The sequence below is a fragment of the Dendrobates tinctorius genome, unplaced genomic scaffold, assembly GCF_039654945.1.
Source record: "Dendrobates tinctorius isolate UK_male_01 unplaced genomic scaffold, ASM3965494v1 ptg000208l, whole genome shotgun sequence".
NCBI lineage: Eukaryota > Metazoa > Chordata > Amphibia > Anura > Dendrobatidae > Dendrobates > Dendrobates tinctorius.
In genome coordinates this window covers 7,059,082-7,081,763 of record NW_027361875.1, presented here as the reverse complement: position 1 = coordinate 7,081,763, position 22,682 = coordinate 7,059,082, and the positions used below count along the sequence as shown (strand labels likewise).

The window sequence follows — 22,682 nt, the reverse complement described above, 5'->3', positions numbered from 1 at the left end:
TGGCAGTGTACGTATATCTCCCTTTGTGGAACTTCATGCCTGCAGCTCCAGACCCCCCATGGGGACGAGATTTGCACCTAGTTAGGCCAATATATTCATGGGGCATTTCAAATCTCTTCACTTTGAACAGTCTCTCTACAAACATTTTATAGTCGAATATTAATCTAAACTGGTACTCGGAATGAGGCTCAAACGTTTATTAACAATCGGAAAACATCACATGGAGGTTACAATTTATATCCACCTTTGTAGAAAACCATATTGAATTTCTGGACCTAATCATTTCTAAGAACCAGAACGGGGAGGTAAACACTTCCACCTATTTAAAAAAGTTGAACAGTTACTTGGACTTTTCTGGCAGCCACCTCCAAGTGGATTAAAAATTACACTTATGGACAATACTGGCTTATTCGAAAATCTTGTACGAAAGATGAGGACTTCTGTAAAGAATCCCTCATTTTGGATAAAAGATTTAGGGTAAGTTTACATTAGTCTTTTTTCACAGTTTCATTGCTTTCTTTTTTTTTTTTACTGTAAGTTTAGTGCAAAAATAGTTCTGTATTACAGAATCAGGCTTTGGCACAAGAAAAATGCAGCAAAAACACAGGTATTATGTTAATGGGTGAAAAACGCTGAAAAAAAAAAAAAAAAAAAAAACCATGAAAGAAGTGACATGCTCTTTTGTGCAAAAAACTATGCAGAGCACAAAATACTGTTGACCGAAAATCAAGGTGTGTACGTGAGATTTCTGAAATCTCAAACATAGCTGGTAGTGTAAAACGCAGCTAAAAATTTGCATAAAAAAAGGGTATCAAACAAACGCTGAAAAAAACGCATAGTGTGAACTTACCCTTAGGTTAAAAGGTTATCTGAAAGCAATCCTTAAAGATCCATATAAAAATGCGAGGAATCTCAGACAGATTGATTGTTTGAACAATATAATGGATAGGAGCATGGAAATGAAAATTTCCAATTAATCTGTTGGGGGCAGTATATATAGACTAGATGGTGGCCCGATTCTAACGCATCTGGTATTCTAGAATATGTATGTAGTTTAAAGGGAATCTGTCACCAGAAGTTGCAGGCCTCTGTAAATGGCGTGAGTCAGGTCCGATGGGTGGCGTTTCTTCTTTTTTCTCCAACCCATTCGTGGCCCCTGTCCGCGCTATTCTCCAATATTCTTCTCCATCGATTGCGCGTGCACAAAAGCAATCTTGCTTCGCGCATGCGCAGTATGCTTTATCCAACTGCAGGCAAAGCCAAAAATCATTACTCCGCATGTGCTGGTACAATATGTCCCGGAAGAATTTCGCCGTGTTTCGGGACATAGTGTACCGGCACATGCGCAGTAGTGATTTTCGGCTTTGCCCGCAGTTGGGCAAAGCATAGCGCGTGTGTGCGAAGCAAGATTGCTTTGCGAACGATGGAGAAGAATACCGGAGAAGAGCGCAGACGAGGGCCACGGATGGGATGGAGAAAAAAAAAAAAAAAGAAAAAAAAAAGAAAGAAGAAACCCCGCCCATCGGACCGGACCCAGGCCATTTACATAGGCCTGCAACTTCCGGTGACAGACTCCACACCGAGAGAGAGAGAGATCGCTAGCGCCGGTCGATATACTTCCGCAGCCGGGAGATAACCGGCTAGCGCTGGTCATCTCCCGGCTGCGTCACCGCAGACCTCCGTGTGCCAGGAGATGACCCGCGGCAGCCATCAGGAGATCAGCGGCTAGCGCTGCAGATCTCCCGACAGTAGCGGTGGCATAAGTCATTCGAATTCCGCACCAATTCACGGCCGGACTGCGCCTGTCGCTGATTGGTCGCGGCCTGGCGAGACCAATCAGCGACGTGGGATTTCCGTTACAAACAGAGACAGACAGAATTAGACGATTATATAGTAGATGTTGTTTTGTGTCCACATTTAGCATGTCTCATAAAATTGTCAAGAACCTTTTTTAAAAGTATTTGTTTATTTGGTGGACTGATCCGGTCCTATCAGTGGATGTACTCAAAAACCCTAGTATTGTGTTCAGCAGGAACAAGAGTTTGAAAAATCTTATTGCCCGCTACTAGGGTTAATGGTAGGGATAAACTTTATTATAGCCTCTGAACGAATCTTGAACGTAGGGGCATGTTTAAGTGTAGAAACAGGAAGTGTCTATGCTGCACAATTTTGACGCGTGGATGTACTGACTTTCAATCAAGGGTGACTGGAGAAACTTTTGAGGTTTACTAACATCTGACCTGTGGTATGTCATTCGCTGTTTACCTGTTGGAATATGGGTGCGGTGTCCAATATGTAGGACGCAGAGGGTTCACAACAGAATGAACGGCCACAGGCACAACCTCAAAAATGGAGTAACCATAGCCTGTCAAGGAATTTCTTAATGTATCACCAAAAAAAAAAAAAAAAGGCCTGATAATTTACGTTTGACCGTTATTGAATATATACCTGAGACCAGTCTGGATCTGATACAGAGGCTGAATAAAAGAGAGTCCTTCTGGATATATGTTAGCTACTTTGCATTCAGAGGGTTTGAACATTCGTTTTGAGCGCACCCATTGATTGAACATCATATAACTTAGCTAGGTGAAGTTCTGATGAATAATATGAAAAATATGGGTCTGTCTATAAACAGAAATAAGTCATGCTGAACAACTTGATCCAGTCTAATGGAGCCACCCATGGGGATGGGTTTTAAGCAGTATTTGAATTGTACTTATTTTTCTCCTCTAACAATTGATGGTATATTACTGATTTTTATTATTGTTTTGTCTCATATGATTTGGAATCATTTTATGTAAATTTAAGTTTTTTACGCTTGTTTGCAATGAATCAACAAATCACATTAGTGCCTGTCCATTTAAAGCACTGAGCGTGGGATACATTTTATATACACTTGATGAAGTGGACGTATCATCTCTGAAACATGTTGTGTGCTGAATAAATCGACTTTTCTTATCTGACCTGGGTGGTTCCTGACTCAAAGCGTGGCGCCTTGTGGATAACCACCGGACCACATTTCATCTTTTTCATCACTGTATTGTGGCTCCTGAGAAGGATGCCAGGTGCAGGCGGAATGGACTGCAGTGCTCCAGGACTGCTGCCATTTACCACCTAGCATCAGTGTTGTGCCTGGGATGCACAACTACCAGAGGTGAGTTGAACACCTCTTCCCCCTCTGCTTATGTGCTGTGACATTCTTCACATGGAGCGCACTCCATTGTGGTTTATTTTCACTCTACAGGAGGGAGAGAGCGAGAGAGGGCCTCGCTGATCACAAGAGCTTACACTCTACAGGAAAGCGAGAACCTTGCTGACCATAAGTGCTTACACTCTAGAGGAGAGAGGACCCTGCTGACCATAATAGCTTACAGTCTAAAAGGAGAGAGAAAGGGAGGACCCCACTGACCATAAGAGGAAGAGACCATAAGGGCTTACACTCTAGAGGAGAGAGGACCCCGCTGATCATAAGAGCTTGCACTCTACAGGAAAACGAGAGAGGAACCTGCTGTTCATAAGAGCTGTTTTGTTCGTGCTTGGACTTGGACTGTTTTGCACGAGTGGATCGTGGTCCCACTGTGCCATGGACCGAGGAGTATATTGAAGGGTGTGAATAAGTGCCACTCCCAGACTGACCTCGGATGCATGGCAACTGACAGTGCAACGATCCAAGGAAAGCCCGGGAGGGGCTGAAGCAGGTGCTACACCAGGGTAGACCTCGTACACGGCTGCTGAGCCTCGATGAGGTATGTAGGTTCGACTGGTACGTAGTTTTCCACTGGCATGTGCAGACAGGTCCGACTGATATACAGGCAGGTACTGGCAGACACAGCTGATATACAGACTTGGGAAGGACCCAGTTCAGACTGGCAGGGAACCGCAGACGTGGAGAAGCAAGTTAGGACTCTGTTCACAAGGAGTAAACAGTGTCAAGTTCACACAGGACGCATACAAGGATAGGTACAGTCAAGACAGACTGGAACAAGTTCACACAGTGCACTTACAATGAAGCAGCAAGTGTACTCACTAAACACTAATATTGCACAGGAACAACAGATTAGATAGGAACTCGTTCAGACACTGCAGGTTTCAGAGATAGGTTCAGATACTGCAGGTTAGCGATAGGTACTGGTTCAGACACTGCAGGTATAGGTACAGGCACAGACACAGCAGGTTTAGCAATAGGTAATGATTCAGACACTGCAGGTTTAGGAATAGGTAGAAGTACAGACACAGCAAGTTTAGGGAAAGATCCAGACTTAAACACAAATAGGTTCAGGGATTGGTTCCAATTCAGACGACAGACACAAGTTCACGGTTCAGGCCTGGGTATTCAGCAACCAGGGTAGCAGAAGCAGGAAAGATCAGATACAGGTACAGATTCAGGGTTCAGGCCAGGGTATGCAAACCCAGGGAAACATGTTCAGGCAAGATCAGAAACAGAACAGGACCTGGCAACTCACTATTTGCAAACACTGACAGAGAATGTTGCTCAGGCACCTTCCAACAGGTGGAGGTTCCTTAAGTACCAAGTGCCACTCAGCAATAGGCTGGGGACACATTAGGAGCACACGCTCTGTCTCGTTAAGAATAGGGAAGTTCCTGGGCATGAACCCTAAGCATGTAGCTCGGAAACATGCACAGCCAGCAGAGGACACAAGGGCTTACAGCACACATCAAGCAGAGGATAAAAAGCTCACTGTAAGGCCTGTGTTGGTGCGCATGTTGGTGGAGCATGGGAAGCCATACAGAGACCCAGGCTGTGGTGTTATAAGAGCTTATACTGTACAGAAAAGTGAGACTGACCCAGTGACACTGGAGATGGAAAACGACTCTGCAGAGCAAACTGTGCCCCACTGTGAATCGTGGATTTGTGATGGCCCCAGTACTTACCCCACTGTACAAGGTATGATAATCCGTAAGATATAATTTCCGACATTACTGGATACCCGCGCTGCAACGCAGAATACATTATCCCACTCTCTGATGCTTCAGCTATGTGGGAAATGGCACCAGACAAGATTTTTTTTTTTTCCCACAAATCGCATCTCAGTGTTCTAATTTGCGCAAAATTCAGGCAATTCAAGTCAAACTCGATTTGCTCATCTGTAATAATAATTATATAGATTACAATACAAGAGTTATTTTTTATGATAGAATTTTATTCCATCATAAAAAAATTCTATAAATTTAATAGAAGAGTAAATAATTTGCAAAAATAGAAGGAAGGAAGGGCCAGCGCAGTATCTATAGACTGATTTATCTGCATATTTCCATTAAAAATTAAGAATAAAACCAACATGCTTGACTGGCATTTTACAATTGACTTCTAATAAACAATGTCTGCTAAATAATTTCCCACAAAGTCTGTGATTGGCACATCTGGCGTCCTCTATGTCAGTACTTCAGATGAGAACAGTTTAGAGAATAAACTATAATTAAGCTAAAGAGAACTGGGGCTGCATTCGGTTTAGCTGAGTCATTATGTAGTCAGCATCGCCTTAAATACAAAAGACATGAATCTCTTAAGTGTGTGCTTACTCTGTTTGCATCCACAGCATCCTTCTATCTAATTTATCATTGTAATGATTGTGCTGGACATTTCTTGTATTACGACACAGCTCACGCAGGGCAATACAATTAGAACTGACGAGTGATGTGTGACCCCAATTGATCCTCTCTTTGCTGGATCACAAGGGGAACTTTTTATACAATGTGTAACGTATGCTACATTGGTACAATGTTATTCGCTTTTATAAATTGTAGCATAAATGAAATGTCACAAAACTAATGGCATTAGTAGGATAAAAGTAAATAGAAAACCAAATATAGACGAGCATCCTCAGCTGACTTGCAATACTTGAGCCACGGGAAACTCATGGCTGAGACATTGAGGCTATGTGCCCACGCTAGCGTTTTTAAACGCTCAGGAAAAGGATCCCCTGCCCAGAAATCGCGCGTCTTTTTCGACGCGATTTTGACGCGTTTTTTGACATGCGATTTCTGGGATCATTGGGGATGGCTAAAAACGCTCAGCAATGCGGGAATTAATGAGCATGCAGCGTTTTTAACCGCTAAGCGATTCCTGAGCGGTTAAAAACGCATGCATTGGCACAAAAAGCCAAAAACACATGCTAATTAATTGGATGCATCTTTTAAGCATTTCTGCAGCGTCTGATCCGGCTCAAACACTGCGGAAACGCTTACAAAAACGCATCGTGGGCACACAGCCTAAAAATACTTTTAACTCTGCAATTGACAGAGGCAAAACATAGTTTGGGGCTATGTGCTCTTAAAAATAAATCGAATTAGAACAGAGCTGGGGGGGTAATAGAAGAACAGGGCCCATGAGCCTTCATTTGGGGGAGACCCCTCTCTAGTAACAGTGTCATGTGATGTGTGGACAACCACATTAGATACAGTTGGGAAAATTAGTATTTGATACACTAACAAATTTCCAAGTGAGGTCTGTAATTGTTATCGTAGGTACACTTCAACTGTGAAAGACAAAATCTAACAAGGAAAAAAAAAAAATCACATACAATGATTTTTACATAATTTGCATTTCATTGCATAAAATAAGTAATAGAAAAACAGAACTTAATATTTGGTACAGAAACCTTTGTTTGCAATTACAGAGGTCAGATGTTTCCTGTTGTTCTTCACCAAGTTTGCACACACTGCAGCAGGGATTTTGGTCCACTCCTCCAGACAGATTATATATATATATATTTATAAAGCACCATTGTTTCCATGGTGCTGTACAGATCTTCCCCAGATCTTTCAGGTTGTGGGTCTTTTGCTGGACAACATTAGGTTTCAGATTCCTCCAAAGATTTTCTATTGGGTTCAGGTTTGGAGACTGGTTAACCCCTTTCTGACATCAGACGTACTATCCCGTCCATGGGACCCGGGCCCCTATGCCCATGGACGGGATAGTACGTCTAGCGCGATCAGCGGCGCCCACGTGGTGAGCGCCGCTGATCGCGGCCGGGTGTCAGCTGACTATCACAGCTGACACCCCGCACAATGTGTCAGGGGCGGTCACGGACCGCCCCCGACACGTTAACTGTTATGAGTCACCGAAGGAGGAAAAAACAAAATACCAGCCAAGTCCTGAAAAACCAGAGAGGTTGGCAGCTATCGGATTGCAGACCCCTGGACCTATCCACAACAACTAGCAGTAGCTGTGGGGGGTTCCTACGGTGCCCTAGACCCCTCAATCACAGCCGGAGAACTAGATAGCCTAAAGACAGAAAGGGGAAAAACTAAACTGCCCCAGAGCAGACCCCAAAGCAATAGGCAGCCCCCAACATATAATGACGGTGAAGCAAGATGAAAACACCAACATAGATAGAAAGATAGGTTGAGCAAATGATGGGGCCCAAGCTAACTACATAGGACAGGATAGGAAAGCTGCTGTCTGCCATCCGCAAAAACCCTATCAAAATGAGCCAACCGACTGATAGGAAAAACAGGCCCTGAAGTCGCTAGGCTTCAAAACACTATCAGCACTCAGGTATATTCTGAAGACAGAGCAAAAGATCAACAGATCAGAGACAAAAATGGAATTCAGCTCACCCCCGCCCGGGGATGGCAGAACTCCCAAAAAACAAGGCAAAACAAAAAACAAAACAGAAGAGTACAAAGAAGAGCAGAAAACTTAGCTTTGAGATGCAGGAATCAGACTGGTCTCCAAGAATCCAGCAGGAAAATCACCAGCCAGGATGAAGGGCGTCGGCAACCATATATCCAGTCCTCAATTCCAGCCACCCAATCATCATCTAGCTGCCCAGGTGTCTGATAATCAGCCTCACTACCTTCCTTCACCAGAGGAGGGAGTTCATCAGACCTCAATAGTGAAGGGAAAAATGAACTCACAACAGTTAACCCCTTGCACCCCGCGATCAAACATGATCGCGGTGTACAGGGGGTTAAAGGGAAGCATCGGCAGGGAGGGGGCTCCCTCCGTGCTTCCATGAGCCCCCCACGGCAGCGCAATGTGCAGTGCTGCTGCGGGGGGGGGCTCCTTCCCTGCAGGCCCCTGAATCCAAGATGGCGACGGGGCCTTCGGGGGCCTGCAGCGAGCTGACTTCCTCAGTGCCTGCAAAGCGCAGGCATGAGGAAGTCTGCAGCAGTGCCTGTGACAGATCAGTGATATGTCACAGGACAGTGATGTCCCACCTGGGACTATGTAATAAAGTTAAAAAAAAAAAAGTTAAAACAATTTAAAAAAAAAATAAATAACGAAGCAAAAAATAATGATTTATCATACCGCCAAACAAAAAGTGCAATAACGCGCGATCAAAAAGACGCATATAAATATCCATGGTACCGCTGAAAACGTCATCTTGTCCTGCAAAAAACGAGCTGCCATACAGCATCATCAGCGAAAAAATAAAGTTATAGCTCGCAGAATAAAGCAATGCAAAAATAATTTTTTATATAAAATAGTTTTCATTGCATAAAACCGACAAAACATAAAAAAAAACTACCTAAATGAGGTATCGCTGTAACCGTACTGACCCGAAGAATAAAACCGCTTTATCAATTTTACTGCACGCGGAACGGTGTAAACGTACCCCCCCAAAAGAAATTCATGAAACGCTGGTTTTTGTTCATTCTGCGTCCCAAAAATCAGAATAAAAAGTGATTAAAAATTCACGTGCCCGAAAATGGTACCAATAAAAACGTCAACTCATCCCGCAAAATATAAGACCTCACATGACTCGGTGGGTCAAAATACGGAAAAATTATAGCTCTCAATATGTGGTGATGCAAAAACTTTTTACAGTAAAAAGCGTCTTTTAGCGTATGACAGCTGCCAAACATAAAAACCCCACTATAAATAGTAAATCAACCCCCCCCCCCCGTTATCACCCCCTTAGTTAGGGAAAAATAATAAAATTAAAAGAAAATGTATTTCCATTTTCCCATTAGGGCAAGGGTTAGAGCTGAGATTAGGGTTAGGGGTGTGTTGGGGTTAGGGTTGGAGTTGGAATTGGGGGTTTCCACTGTTTGGGCACATCAGGTGCTCTCCAAATGCAACATGGCGTCTGATCTCAATTCCAGCTAATTCTGAGTTGAAAAAGTCAAATGGTGCGCCTTCCCTTCCAAGCTCTGCCATGCTCTCAGTGTTTTACCCCCACATGTAGGGTATCAGCCTACTCAGAACAAATTGCAAAACAACTTTTGGGGTCCAATTTCTCCTGTTACCCTTAGGAAAATAAAAAATTGGGGGCAAAAATATCATTTTTGTGGAAAAAAAAATATGATTTTATTTTCATGCCCGGGCTTTATAAACTTCTGTGAAGCCCTTGGGGGTCCAAAGTGCTCACTACACATCTAGGTAAGTTCCTTAGGGGGTCTAGTTTCCAAAATGGGGTCAATTGTGGGGGGGTTTCACTGTGTAGGTACATTAGGGGCTGTCCAAAGGCAACATGACACCCTCAGACCATTCCATCAAAGTCTGCATTCCAAAACGTCACTACTTCCCTTCCGAGCCCCGACGTGTGTCCATACAGTAGTTTTCTCCCACATATGGGGTGTCAGCGTACTCAGGACAAATTGGACAACAACTTTTGGGGTTCAATTTCTCCTGTTACCCTTGGGAAAATAAAGAAATTGTGGAGTAATTGATCATTTTTGTGGAAAAAATAGTCTTAGTTACTCACCGGTTAACTGTATTTTTCGGAGTCCATGACAGCACCACCTGAGAGAGGGATCCGCCCTTCCTAGGAACAGGAAAACCTACAGATACAAAAGGGCGGCACCTCTCCCACGCATCAGTTGGATTACAGAGCATAAAAGAGGACCTCCAAGGTTAATGCATGATTATATGTACAACAATATCAACACTTAAATTTTTATCGCCCGTGGATATGTACAAAGGGAAGACGTGCACACCCAATTTGACTAAGGGAAGGGAATCTATGGGTGCTGTCATGGACTCCGAAAAATACCGTTAACCGGTGAGTAACTAAGACTTTATTCGGTCGTCCATGACAGCACCACCTGAGAGAATTACAGAGAGTAATCACTACTTTAGGGGGGGGGGGGGGGGGGGGGACTACAGCCTGCAGAACCCCGATACCGAAGGAGAGGTCTGCAGAAGCACCCAAGTCTAGCCTATAATGACTATAAAAAGTGCTCGGAGAGGACCAAGTGGCCGCCTTACAAATCTGGTTGATGGAGACTTCCGATCTCTCGGCCCACGAGGTCGCCACGGCTCTGGTGGAATGCGCCTTCAATTTCTCCGGAGCTACTCTACCTTTTGAGGTGTAAGCTAGCGAGATTGCTTCTCTAATCCATCTGGCTAGTGTACTTTTGGACACCCTAAGACCTTTCCTAGGGCCTTTGTAGGAGACAAAGAGGGCATTGTCCTTCTTCCAAGGATCGGTAGCCGCTAGATACTCCAAGAGGCATCTCCTCACATCTAAAGTGTGTAGCTTCTCCTCTCTCTCATTAATTGGTTTAGGGAGGAAGGATGGAAGGACTATTTCCTGCGACCTATGAAAGCTGGAGGCTACTTTTGGTAAATATGCTGGGTCAGGTCTAAGTATTACCCTATCCTCTTTTACCTGAAGAAAAGGTGGGCGCCTAGACAATGCCTGAATGTCGCTTACCCTACGGGCTGACGTTATGGCTATCAGGAAAGCTATCTTGAGGGACAGGCTCCTAATAGAGGCTGACGAGATGGGTTCAAATGGTGCTTCTGTCATAGCTGTGAGGACTAGGTTCAAATCCCATGGCGTGAGTCTATTTTTTACTATTGGTCTGGATCTACTCGCTGCTTTGATAAACCTATTAACCCAGTAATTAGCCGCGATGTTGCAGCTAAAGAGGGCCCCTAAGGCGGATACCTGAGTCTGCCGAGGCATCTGCCAGAAAGGCAGCAGCATTCTGGATAATTGGAAGAGACTTACGGATGGAAGCTCGCGAGGCTCCATCCTTTAGCTGGGAGTCCAATTGATCCAGCCAAACCATCATGGATCTGGCTGCCCACGTGGCTGCTATTGCTGGCCTTAGGGCGCCTGCTGACATCTCCCATGTGCCCTTTAAAAAGGAATCTGCCTTTTTATCTAGGGGGTCTTTAAGGGAGGCCATATCGTCGAAGGGTATAGATGACTTTTTGGAGGCCTTAGCTACCGCTGCATCCAGCTTGGGGGCCTTATCCCATCGACTTACTACTGGGTCCTCAAAGGGGTATCTTCGCTTGAAAGCAGGCGGCATAGAACCCCTTTTTTCCGTTTTTTTCCACTCCCTGTCTATCAGGCTCTGGACTCTTTCGTTTAATGGAAAAGTCCTTTGCTTTCTGGGGTCTAGACCCCCGAACATAATGTCCTGAGCAGATAATTCTGTCTTTTTTTCTTCTACCCCCATGGTTGACCTTATGGTTTTAATTAATTTATCCATTTGGTCCAAGGGAAAACAGAACCGGCTGGAATCCTCTTCGGAAGAAGAAGAGGAGGCCGAGGACTCTGAGGAGATATCTTCCCTCCTAGGGCCGACTGAAGATTCTGAGCCTGAAACACTAGCCCGTCTTCTTTTAGAAGAATCTTCTTTTGATAGGGCTTTTATTTCAGTCCTGATTAATTGCCTCAGGTCTGTAGCGAAGCTTGGAGCTTCTTCCGCTACCTGCATAAATAGGGAAGAGTGTAAGAGTCTGATACTCCACTCATGTTCTACCCCTCATCTCCGTCCCTACCGTCTGTCTCACGCAAGACTGACACAATCTCTTAGGGTGGCCATCTGGTAAGGGGCAACTACAGAGGGCACATTCCTTGTGCTTCTGCTTCCCTGTGGCCTTCTTCCCCTGAGAATCAAAAAACATAAGGGGACACTGCATCAGGGTACATTCTCGCAGATCTCTTACCCTTGCAGATGAGGACAGGTACCGGATCATGGTGGGCTGCAGGAGGATCCTTTGGCCTAGAGGAACTACTGTGGCTCCCACTCGAACGTCCCTCCTTCCGCCTCTTAGGCTGGTCACTGGGGTGCTTTGCCACGGGCTGCACCTCTTGTGGATCCATGGGGGCTTCTGTTGTGTCCATCGCTGGGCCTCCAGAAGCACCTCAGCAGCAACGCCTTCTGTCTTAAGAAGGCTTCCCCTCCGGATCAGCAGGAGCTCCGTGCGGTGTTCGGGCCCCCCATTGGACCGCTCCCCGCGATCCTCCCCCTCCCCTTCAGGCCTGCCCGGCCCCCCTCAGGCGGCGGGCGCGCATCGGCGCGTGTCCCCCACAACCGGAAGTCGACCGGCATCCGACTTCCGGTTTCGGCGCTAGGCTCCGCCCCCTCCACCGCGTCACTTCCGCCGCGCGACAGAGGCCGTGGGGACGCGCGGCAAGGGGCCAGCACTGCACCGCCGGCTCGGAACCGCCGCTCCTTTTGTGGGACACCGCCGGCGGCGCCCGCCCGAACGGACCGCACCGCCGGGGGAAGGAGACACAGGGGGACACCGCTTACCTCACCGGCCCATGGAGAAGCCGCCCACCGGACCCTGTCTCCGCCTGCTCTTACCACTGCCGTGGAAATCCTACCCGGACCCACCGTGGCGCATCCAGGGCCCCCAGCGAGACCGAGCTAGGAGAACCCCCCGCTACCTGAGTCGGTCCGCTGGCCTGGGAATTCGGTTATCCATGACGGACGATCTGTAGGGAGTTCTGTCCTTCTTAGGAACAGGAAACCAACTGATGCGTGGGAGAGGTGCCGCCCTTTTGTATCTGTAGGATTTCCTGTTCCTAGGGAGGGCGGATCCCTCTCTCAGGTGGTGCTGACATGGACGACCGAATAAACAATTTTTTTATTTTCATGCCTGGGCATTATAAACTTCTGTGAAGCCCTTGGGGGTTCAAAGTTCTCACCACACATCTAGATAAGTTCCTTGGGGGGGGGGGGTCTAGTTTCCAAAATGGTGTCATTTGTGGGGGGTTTTCACTGTTTTGGTACATCAGGGGTTTTCCAATCGCAACATGGTGTCTGATCTCAATTCCAGCCAAAAACGTCGAATGGCGCTGCTTCCCTTCCGAGCTCTGCCATGCGCCCAAATAGTGGTTTACCCCCACATGTGGGGTATCAGCGTACTCAGGACAAATTGCACAATAACTTTTAGGGTCCTGTTACCCTTGGGAAAATAAAAATTGGGGGTAAAAGATCATTTTTGTGGAAAAATAGGTATTAGACCTACCGGTAATGATGTTTCCAGGAGTCCATCCTGACAGCACCATGGAGGACGTCCTCCTCCTCCTTACAGGGACAGGAAAACACACAAGAGGTTAAAAGGTCATGTCCCACCCCCTCTCCCTCAGTGATTTAACAAGTACCACAAGGTGGATGATGCTAGTAACAGTTTAATGAAACAATCATATTACAGCATATGACATAACATAACACATTGTAGTATAACACAACCGGGAGGGAACTACCCATGCTGTCAGGATGGACTCCTGGAAACATCATTACCGGTAGGTCTAATACCTATTTTCCAGGACGTCCACTTGACAGCACCATGGAGAGTACCAAAGCACCTCCTCAGGGTGGGATTACCGCCTGGAGAACCTTTCTCCCAAATGCAGTCTGTTGACCAGCTAACACATCAAGCTTGTAGTGCTTGCAGAATGTATTAAGACTGGCCCAGGTTGCTGCTCTACAGATTTGATCAACCGACGCCCCCGCCCGTTCGGCCCATGAGGCCGATACCGCCCTCATAGAGTGGGCTTTTATGGAATTTGGCGGGTTGGCGCCTTCAGCTTAGTAGGCGTCCGAGATTACTGAGGTAATCCAGCGAGCGATGGACGCCTTAGAGGCCCTCTTCCCCTTATTTCTACCCCCAAAAAGGATGAACAGGTTCGGGTCGATGCGCCAGCTATTGGTGGCCTCTAGGTAGTCTATAACTGCGCGCCTCACATCCAGCGAGTGAAGACGCTGCTCCTTCTTATTACGGGGATTATCACAGAAAGATGGTAACACTACCTCATGATTTAGATTTTTTGGAGAGGCTACCTTTGGGGTAAATGCCGGGTCTAACCTTAGGATTATACGGTCCTCTCTTATCTGGAGATATGGGTCCTTAGTGGACAGGGCCTGGATCTCCCCTATTCTTTTGGCCGTGGTAATGGCTACTAGGAAGGCCATTTTACGAGTGAGAGCAGAGATGGTTATTTTCTCACCGAGAGCATAGGGGTCTGTACAGAGAAACCGAAGTACCAGGCCCAGGTCCCAAGGCGCGGTGAGCTGCCTAATCATGGGGCGCAGGTGCTGTGTGGCTCTTATAAATCTTATTACCCAGGGATGTGAAGCTAACTGGTAATCGAAGAAGGCGCTCAAGGCTGAAACCTGGACCTTTAGAGTGCTGGACTTAAGGCCTTTATTAAGACCTGCCTGCAAAAAGCTTAGTATGTTAGGGAGGTCAGGGGCGCCTGCCACAAGATTGGACCTGCCACCCTCCAGACAGAATCTTTTCCATATTTTTCGATAGATTGCGGATGTCACCGGTTTCCTACTGGCCTGTAAGGTGGATATGACCTGATCCAACAATCCCTTTGCCTTCAGGATGTCCCTCTCAGGATCCAAGCCGACAGGTGGAGTCTTGCTGGGTCCGGGTGGCGGATCGGGCCCTGGTGGATGATGTCCTTCCACAGGGGTAGTTCGACTGGATTTTCTACTGCCATGGCTCCTAGAAGGGGAAACCAGCTTCTCCTTGGCCAATATGGCATGATCAACATCACTCTTGCGTGGTCTTCGCGTATCTTCCTGAGCACTGCCGGTATGAGAGCCAGTGGTGGGAACGCATAAGAGAAGGATTCTCCCCAAGTCTGACTCAGGGCGTCTACGCCTTCCGGGTGGTCCGTCGGATTCAGGGAGTAGAACCTGGGGACCTTCGAGTTCTTCCGGCTTGCGAAAAGATCTATAGTGGGGGTCCCCCAACGCTGACAAAGGTGGTCGAAGATTTCCATGTTCAGTTCCCATTCTGTCGGATGGATCTGTTGTCTGCTCAAGTAGTCTGCCACTTCGTTCTGGGAACCTTCTAAGTGTACTGCGGTCACTGATCGGACTGTTCGTTCTGCCCACGTGAATATTTTTCCCGCCAGGGCCTGTAGTGGTTGATGTCTGGTCCCTCCCTGGCGTTTCAGGAATGCCACTGCCGTTGTATTGTCGGATAATATGCGGACGTGACGATTCTTTAGTACCGACTGGTTTCTCCGCAACGCTTCCCAAACCGCGAAGAGCTCTCTGAAATTGGAGGATCTGGTCCTGATGCCTGCTGGCCATTTCCCCTGGAAGATCTTCCCTTCTATGTGGGCTCCCCATCCCCACGCACTGGCGTCTGTGGTGACTACCACGTATGGAGAGGTTGTCCATTGTACGCCCACCTGAAGGTTTCTGGACTGTGTCCACCACCGCAGGGACTCCTTCACTCGTTCTGGCAGCCTTAGGGGTCTGTCTAGCGACGCCTGACTTCTGTCCCACTTTGCAAGGATTTCTCTCTGTAACAACCTCGAGTGGAATTGGGCCCAACGGACACACTGGATGCAGGCTGTCATGAGGCCCAAGACTTCCATTGCCTCTCTTATGGAACATTGACGCCTCAACAGGTCTCTGGTTCTGGCCTGAACAGTCTTCTGCTTGGGTAGCCAGGATATTCTGTTGGCTGAGTCTAGGAGGACTCCGAGGAATACTTTTCTGGTGTCTGGCCTGAGGTCCGACTTCTCCCAGTTGATCACCCCGCCAAGGAACTCCATTACGGTAGTTGCTCGGATTCTGTCGTCTCGAATGAGCGCTTCTTTGGATCTTGCCACCAGTAGGAAGTCGTCCAGGTATGGAATGATCACAATACCCTGATCTCTTAGGTAGGCCACCACCTCTACCACCAATTTTGTAAAGATTCTGGGAGCTGAGGCCAACCCTAATGGAAGACACTGGAAGTGGAAGTGGCAGGTCCGGGCTGGTAAACTGACCGCGAACCTTAGAAGGCTCTGGGATGAGGGATGGATAGGGACCTGGTAGTATGCCTTTTTTTTTTAGGTCTAGGGTGCACATAACGGCATCCCTGTCTATTAGGGGAATTGCGGATCTGATCGATTCCATCCGGAATCTCTTGTATTTGACCCAGGCATTTAGTGGTTTCAGGTTTATGATGGTACGGGCCTCGCCGGATGGTTTTGTGATTGAAAACAGGGAAGAGTAGTGCCCTCTTCCTCTTTCCGTCGGGGGAACTGGTATTATGACCTTGGAGTTTACCATGTCCCGAAGATCCGTCCACATTGTGGAGTCCTCCGGGACGACAGTGGGGGCAATATATCTGTCGGGGGGAGGTGAATAGAGCTCTATACTGTAGCCTTCCGTGTTGGTTCTGAGAACCCATGGATTGTGGGTGACTCGGGACCAGTTTGCTGCGAAGTGGCGAAGTCTCCCCCCAACACCTATGGCATCATTGCCTCCTCGATCTAGATGTTGATGTGAATGAGGGACCCCTGTTCCTTCCACCTTGGCTGAAGGAGCCCTTATAGGAGCTTCTATTGGACTTTGCCCGACCCCTGAATTCCGTCTGTCTCCTGAAGGAGCCTCTCCGAAAGGACTGGGGCCGCCTGGGTTTTTCCTGTGGGAACCCTTTATTTTTATTGGACACTAGCTGTAGGATGTTATCTAGGGCTGGACCAAATACCCTCAGGCCCGAGAAGAGGATGGCGCATAGATTTGTTTTAGAAGCGTTATCCCCCGACCAGGATTTAAGCCAGACTGCTCTCCGGGCCGCATTAGAGAGGGAGCCGTTTCTGGCTGCAAACCTTACTGATTCAGCCGACGTATCCGTCAGGAACGCCGTGGCTGATTTCATGAGGAAGTGATGCTAGGATCTCTCATCTAGGGGTCTTGTTGGTTAGGTGTTCCTCCAACTGCCCCATCCACAAAAACATAGACCTGGCCACTGAGGTGGCTGCTATGTTGGCCCTAATCAGAGCTGCCGACGTCTCCCAAGTTCTCTTTAACAAGACGTCCGCCTTCCTATCCATCGGGTCTCGGAGACCTGATGAGTCCTCGAATGGGATGGCCGTCTTTTTGGTAACCTTGGCGACTGGGACATCTATTTTAGGGACTTCCTCCCATGCCCGTGTCTCCTCGGGATCAAAAGGCAGTCTATTTTTAAAGTCTCGGGAGAGTATCAACCGATGCTCTGCCTCTTTCCACTCTTCCTGGACCATTGTTTTGATGTGTTCACTTACGGGGAACACTACCTGTTTCCGGGCCACGAGTCCTCCAAACATTAAGACCTGTCTGGACTGTGGTTTAGGGACTTCCTCTATTTGCATAGTATTTCTGACTGCCTGGACCAGCTTGTCAGTGTCCTCCAGTCTGAACCTGTCTATCCCCCAGGATCTCGCCTTCTTCCTCCTGGTCTGAATCCCGGAAGTCGGACTCCTCGCTAGGGCTTGCTTCCGACACTGGGTCTGCTTCCCACCTTGGACGCTTGTGACTTGGCCCTGGGCTGGGGGACTGACTCAGTGTGAGGCCGGCTGTAGAGGCCTGAACTTCCTCCCTTATCAGCAATCTCATTTCAGAAAGGAGGGATGGCTGTTCCTCGCCTATGACCCTTGAGGTACAGGGTCCGCATAGGGTCTTGCTATAGGTGTCTGGCAGCTTTACCCTGCATACGGGGCACCGGACCGATTTGGAGGTGGCTTTTGCCGGGTCCTTCACCCCCGAGGGGGATTCTGCCGGGATTCCCTTCTCCTAATAATACAGAAGGGGCACCTACTCAGATCTGGGCTGTGAGGATGGGTGGGGGGAGGGTGGTCTGCGCTATGCACACTTACCCCTCCACCTGCTGGAGCGTTGCCTTTCATTCTGCAGAGCGCTGTGGATCTCAGGAGCGCGCGCCCGGGATTCAAAGCCGGCATCTGACGTCACCGGATGTGACGCACGACCTCCACGATAGGCTGCCTCCTCCACTTCCTGCCCGGGCTCCTGCGCGCGACCGCGCTCTGCTTCTCCCCCGGTGCCTGCTTAGCCCGCCGCCTGCAGGGAACCGCCCCCCGCCTGCTATGGCGGTCTGTTGGAGCCTTCCAGCGCTGACCCAGCCGTTGGAGCCATCCTGCGGGTGCTTGGCCCGCCTGCAGGGGCCCGCCTGTCATGGCGCTGCTGCGCCCGTCCTTCTGCCGGTGCCCGCTCGGCCAGCCGCCTGCGGGGAGCCAACCCTCGCCTGTTATGGCGGTGCGTCCTGGAGCCGAGAGCCTCCCACAGGGAGGAACGGTTCCCTCCAGGAGAGTCGTCCTGCTCCTGGCCTTTGGAGCAGAGGGACTCCCCCATCGGAGAGTTTCGGCCCCGGGACCTCTTGACAGGGGAAGGCTTGGACTGGCCGCACGATTCCCTGAGCCCCTCCGGTAAGACTCATGTGTCCTTCCTTGCAGGGACAGGAAAAACACTGAGGGACAGGGGGTGGGACATGACCTTTTAACCTCTTGTGTGTTTTCCTGTCCCTGTAAGGTGCTGGTGCTGTCAGGTGGACGTCCTGGAAAAATATGATTTTTTAATTGTACCGCTGTACCTTATAAACTTCTGTGAAGCCCTTGTGGGTTCAAAGTTCTCACCACATATCTAGATGAGTTCCTTGGGGGGGGGGGGGGTCTAGTTTCCAAAATGGGGTCACTTGTGGGGGGGGGGGGTTTCCACTCTTTAGGTACATCAGGGGCTCTCCAAATGTGACATGGCGTCCGATCTGAATTCCAGCCAATTTTGCATTGAAAAAGTCAAACGGCGCTCCTTCCCTTCTGAGCTCTGCCATGCGCCGAAACAGTGGTTCCCCCCCACGTATCAGGTATCAGCGTACTCAGGACAAATTGCACAATAACTTTTGCAGTCCAATTTCTTCTGTTACCCTTGGTAAAATAAACAAAAAAAAAAAAAAAAAAAAATTGAACCTGAAGTATTTTTGTGAAAAAAAGTTAGATGTTCATTTTTTTTTTTTTTTTTTTTAAATATTCAAAAAATTCCTGTGACGCACCTAAAGGGTTAATAAACTTCTTGAATGTGGTTTTGAGCACCTTAAGGGGTGCAGTTTTTAGAATGGTGTCACTTTTGGGTATTTTCTATCATATAGACCCCTCAAAGTGGCTTCAAATGTGATGTGGTCCGTAAAAATAAAGTGGTGTTGCAAAAATGAGAAATCGCTGGTCAATTTTTAACCCTTAAAACTTCCTAACCAAAAAAAATAAATAAATTTTGGTTCCAAAATTGGGCTGATGTGAAGTAAACATGTGGGAAATGTTACTTATCAAGTTTTTGTGTGCCGTATCTCTGATTTAAGGGCATAAAAATTCAAAGTTGGAAAATTGCGAAATTTTCCAAATTTGCGCCAAATTTCCGTTTTTTTTCCCACAAGTAAACCCAAGTTATTTAATGAAGTTTTACCACCATCATGAAGTACAATATGTCATGAGAAAACAATGTCAGAATCACTGGGATCCATGGAAGCGTTCCAGAGTTATGACCTCATAAAGGGACAGTGGTCAGAATTGTAAAAATTGGCCCGGTCATGAATGTGCAAACCACCCTTGGGGGTGAAGGGGTTAAGCCACTCCAGGATCTTAAAATGTTTCTTATGGAGCCACTCCTTAGTTGCCCTGGCCATGTATTTTGGGTCATTGCAATGCTGGAATACCCTGCCATGACCCATCTTCAATGCTCTTACTGAGATAAGGAGGTTGTTGGCCAAAATCTCGCCATACATGACTCCATCCATCCTCGCTTCAATTTGGTATAGTTGTCCTGTCCCCTTTGCAGAAAATCACCCCCATGCTTCACGGTTGGGATAGTGTTCTCGAGGTTGTGCTTATTCTTCTTCCTCCAAAAGTGGTGAGTGGATATCAAAAAGTTATATTTTGGTCTCATCTGACCACATGACCTTCTCCCATGCCTCCTCTGGATCATCCAGATGGTCATTTGTGAACTTCATACGTGCCTGGACTTGTGCTGGCGTTAGCAGGGGGAACTTGCGTGCCCTGCTTTTTTTTTTAATCCATGACGGCGTAGTGTGCTGCTAACGATAATGTTTTAGACTGTGGTCCCAGCTCTCTCCAGGTCATTGACCAGGTCCTCCATTGACCAGATACTTCTGGGCTGATTCCTGACCTTTCTCAGAACTATCTTTATCCCATGAGGCGAGATCTTGCATCGGGCCCAAGACTGAGGAAGATTTCCAGTCATCTTGTGTTTCTTTCATTTTCTAATAATTGTGCCAAGAGTTGTTGCCTTCTCACTAAGCTGCTTGCCCACTGTCCTGTAGCCCATCCCAGCCTTGTGCAAGTCTACAAATTTGTCCCTGGTGTCCTTAGACAGCTCATTGTTTTTGGCATTGGTGGAGAGGTTGGCGTGGGATTTTATAAGTGTGTGGACAGATATCTTTTATACAGGTAACAAATAGGAGGGCTTCCTAAAGAAAAACAAACAGGTCTGTGACAGCTAAAATTCTTGCTAGTTGGTAGGTGATCAAGTACTCATTTCATGTATGAAATATTCTTTCTCTTAGTCCTTTGGACTCCTGTCTAGCAGCAGCTGATATATGGGTTTGTTATATGTTGCAACACCACCGGGTGAGCAGATCCATGTTGGTTTATGTGTTATTTTAACATGTAAAACCCTATTGTGCGCTCTTCCTTTTCCCAGTTTGCCTTACTAATACTTATTTCATGTAATAAAATGCAGTTTACTTATTTAAAAATTATACAATGTGATTTTATATTTTTAATTTTAGATTCTGTCTTTTACAGTTGAAGTGTACCTAAGAAAATGTACAGAGATATCCATTCTTTGTAGGTGGGAAAACTTGCAAAATTGTCAATGTGTCAAATACTAATTTTCCCCACTGAAATTCTCAACCAATGTTGGTATGGTCTACCAACAATCTAAAGCATATAGGGCAACCGAGTCACCAAATGTCTGATTTGTGGGAAAAGGATTGGGCATGTTGTCTTTTAGTATGCCCAATCCTTTGTTTTCCCAATTGACATGGAAATGTGTACTATTAGCAAAGATCCATATGGGGCAACAATGTTCTGAAAAAAAAAAAAAAAAAAAGCGCAAAGTTTTCCCACCCTTAGAAATTATTAATAAAAGCTGCATAATGTCTTGTTCTGCAGCATATTAAAACTTTTGACTGGTTAAAGGGATATTAGAAAAAAACTTTTCAGCTTTGTACCTGCAGGGAGCATCTTGGAAATACAGTGCTGTGCAAATTAATTGGGACAAAGCATTTTTTTAAGTAAAATTGTAAGTTAGTTACCAGTCAGTGATTCAAACCAGTTTTAACTGCTTAGAACAGGCACTCACACCTGTTCAAAGCAGTTAAAACTGGTTTGAATCACTGACTGGTAACTTACGATTTTACTTAAAAAAATGCTTTGTCCCAATTAATTTGCACAGCACTGTATCTACTGGAATTAGGAGTGATGGAAGCCCCTGAGCAATAGACAGTTTTTTCCCTCCCTGCAATCTGGCCCAGTGGCAGAGTAAAATATGATTGAACTAAGTGCCAGATCATGCTAGTTGATGAAACTCTTTTTCTAATGCCTTCTAATGATTATCTCTAGGTTCTTCTCCAGTGCAGCAAGCCCTTGTCCAATCATTCCTTCATCAAAACATTAGTGCCATTAGCTGCTTGGTGTCTGCCATAAAAGAGAAGCCAATGCCTGCTCTGTTGATACTTTTAGGAAAGATTCAGATGAGAGCCAAGAAAAACAAGGTATCTAAATTTTCTAATGTTCAGAAAAGTGTGAAAAATCCATCATGTTTTAGATACATGCAATGTTGTTTCAAAATTCTTGAAAGAAAATACAAAAAAAATTAGGCATGAGTCAAGTCAGTAACTATATTGTTGCTTTTCAGGCACATTTACAATAAGGCAGTGAGCCCACGTTGCTTTTTTTTTTTTTTTTTTTTTTTTTTTTTTTTTTAAGCGTTTCAGCTGCGTTTTTCCCGCAGCGGAAATGCTTAAAAGACGCTTAAAAAAACGAATTCCCATGCAATCCTGTAGGATTCCGCAGTTGCTGTGCCCATGCCGCTGATTTTACCGCTGCAGAATAGCATAGTGGTAAAATCCGCAGCATGTCCATTCTTATTGCGGAATTGCGGTGATTCCGCCTCCATAGGATTGCATTGAAACTCTCACTTTACGCTTGTGGTTATGCGCACCATGCGTAAAGTGTGCGCTTCATGTGTGGATGGTACCCAGGGTCTGGAGGAGATGAGACTCTCCTCCATGCCCTGGGTACCATATAACTGTAAAATATAGAAAAAAAAAAAAAAAAAAAAAAAAAATTTGATATACTCCCCTTCTGTCGGCCCCCGGAATCCTCCCACCTCTCAGCCACGCTGCCAGCATCTTCTGTTCCCAGGGATGCATTGCGCGAATCACCTGAGACCTCTCGAGCGTGACGTCACAAAGGTCCTTCGCGCAAAGCATCCCTGGGAACGGAACATACCGGGAGCACCGCTAAGGACATCGGGGGCCGTCAGAAGGTGAGAATAAACATTTATTTTTTTTAAATTATTTTTAACATTCTTTTACTATTGATGCTGCATAGGCAGCATCAATAGTGAAAAGTTGGTCACACTTGTCAAGCACTATGCTTGACAAGTGTGACCAACCTGTCAGTCACTTTTCCAAGTGATGCTTCAAATCGCTTGGAATG

The 22,682-nt window shown here is 46.7% G+C and overlaps 1 protein-coding gene across 2 annotated transcripts in view; it reads left to right on the top strand.

The window, feature by feature from the left end:
- The window catches only part of TTC6 (tetratricopeptide repeat domain 6), a 226,777-nt gene that overhangs the window by 134,414 nt on the left and 69,681 nt on the right, over positions 1-22,682 (top strand). For both annotated transcript variants that reach the window (XM_073554184.1, XM_073554183.1), the window contains exon 21: positions 21,582-21,733. In XM_073554184.1, coding sequence (XP_073410285.1) covers positions 21,582-21,733 — 152 coding nt within the window. The remainder of the gene's footprint in view (positions 1-21,581; positions 21,734-22,682) is intronic.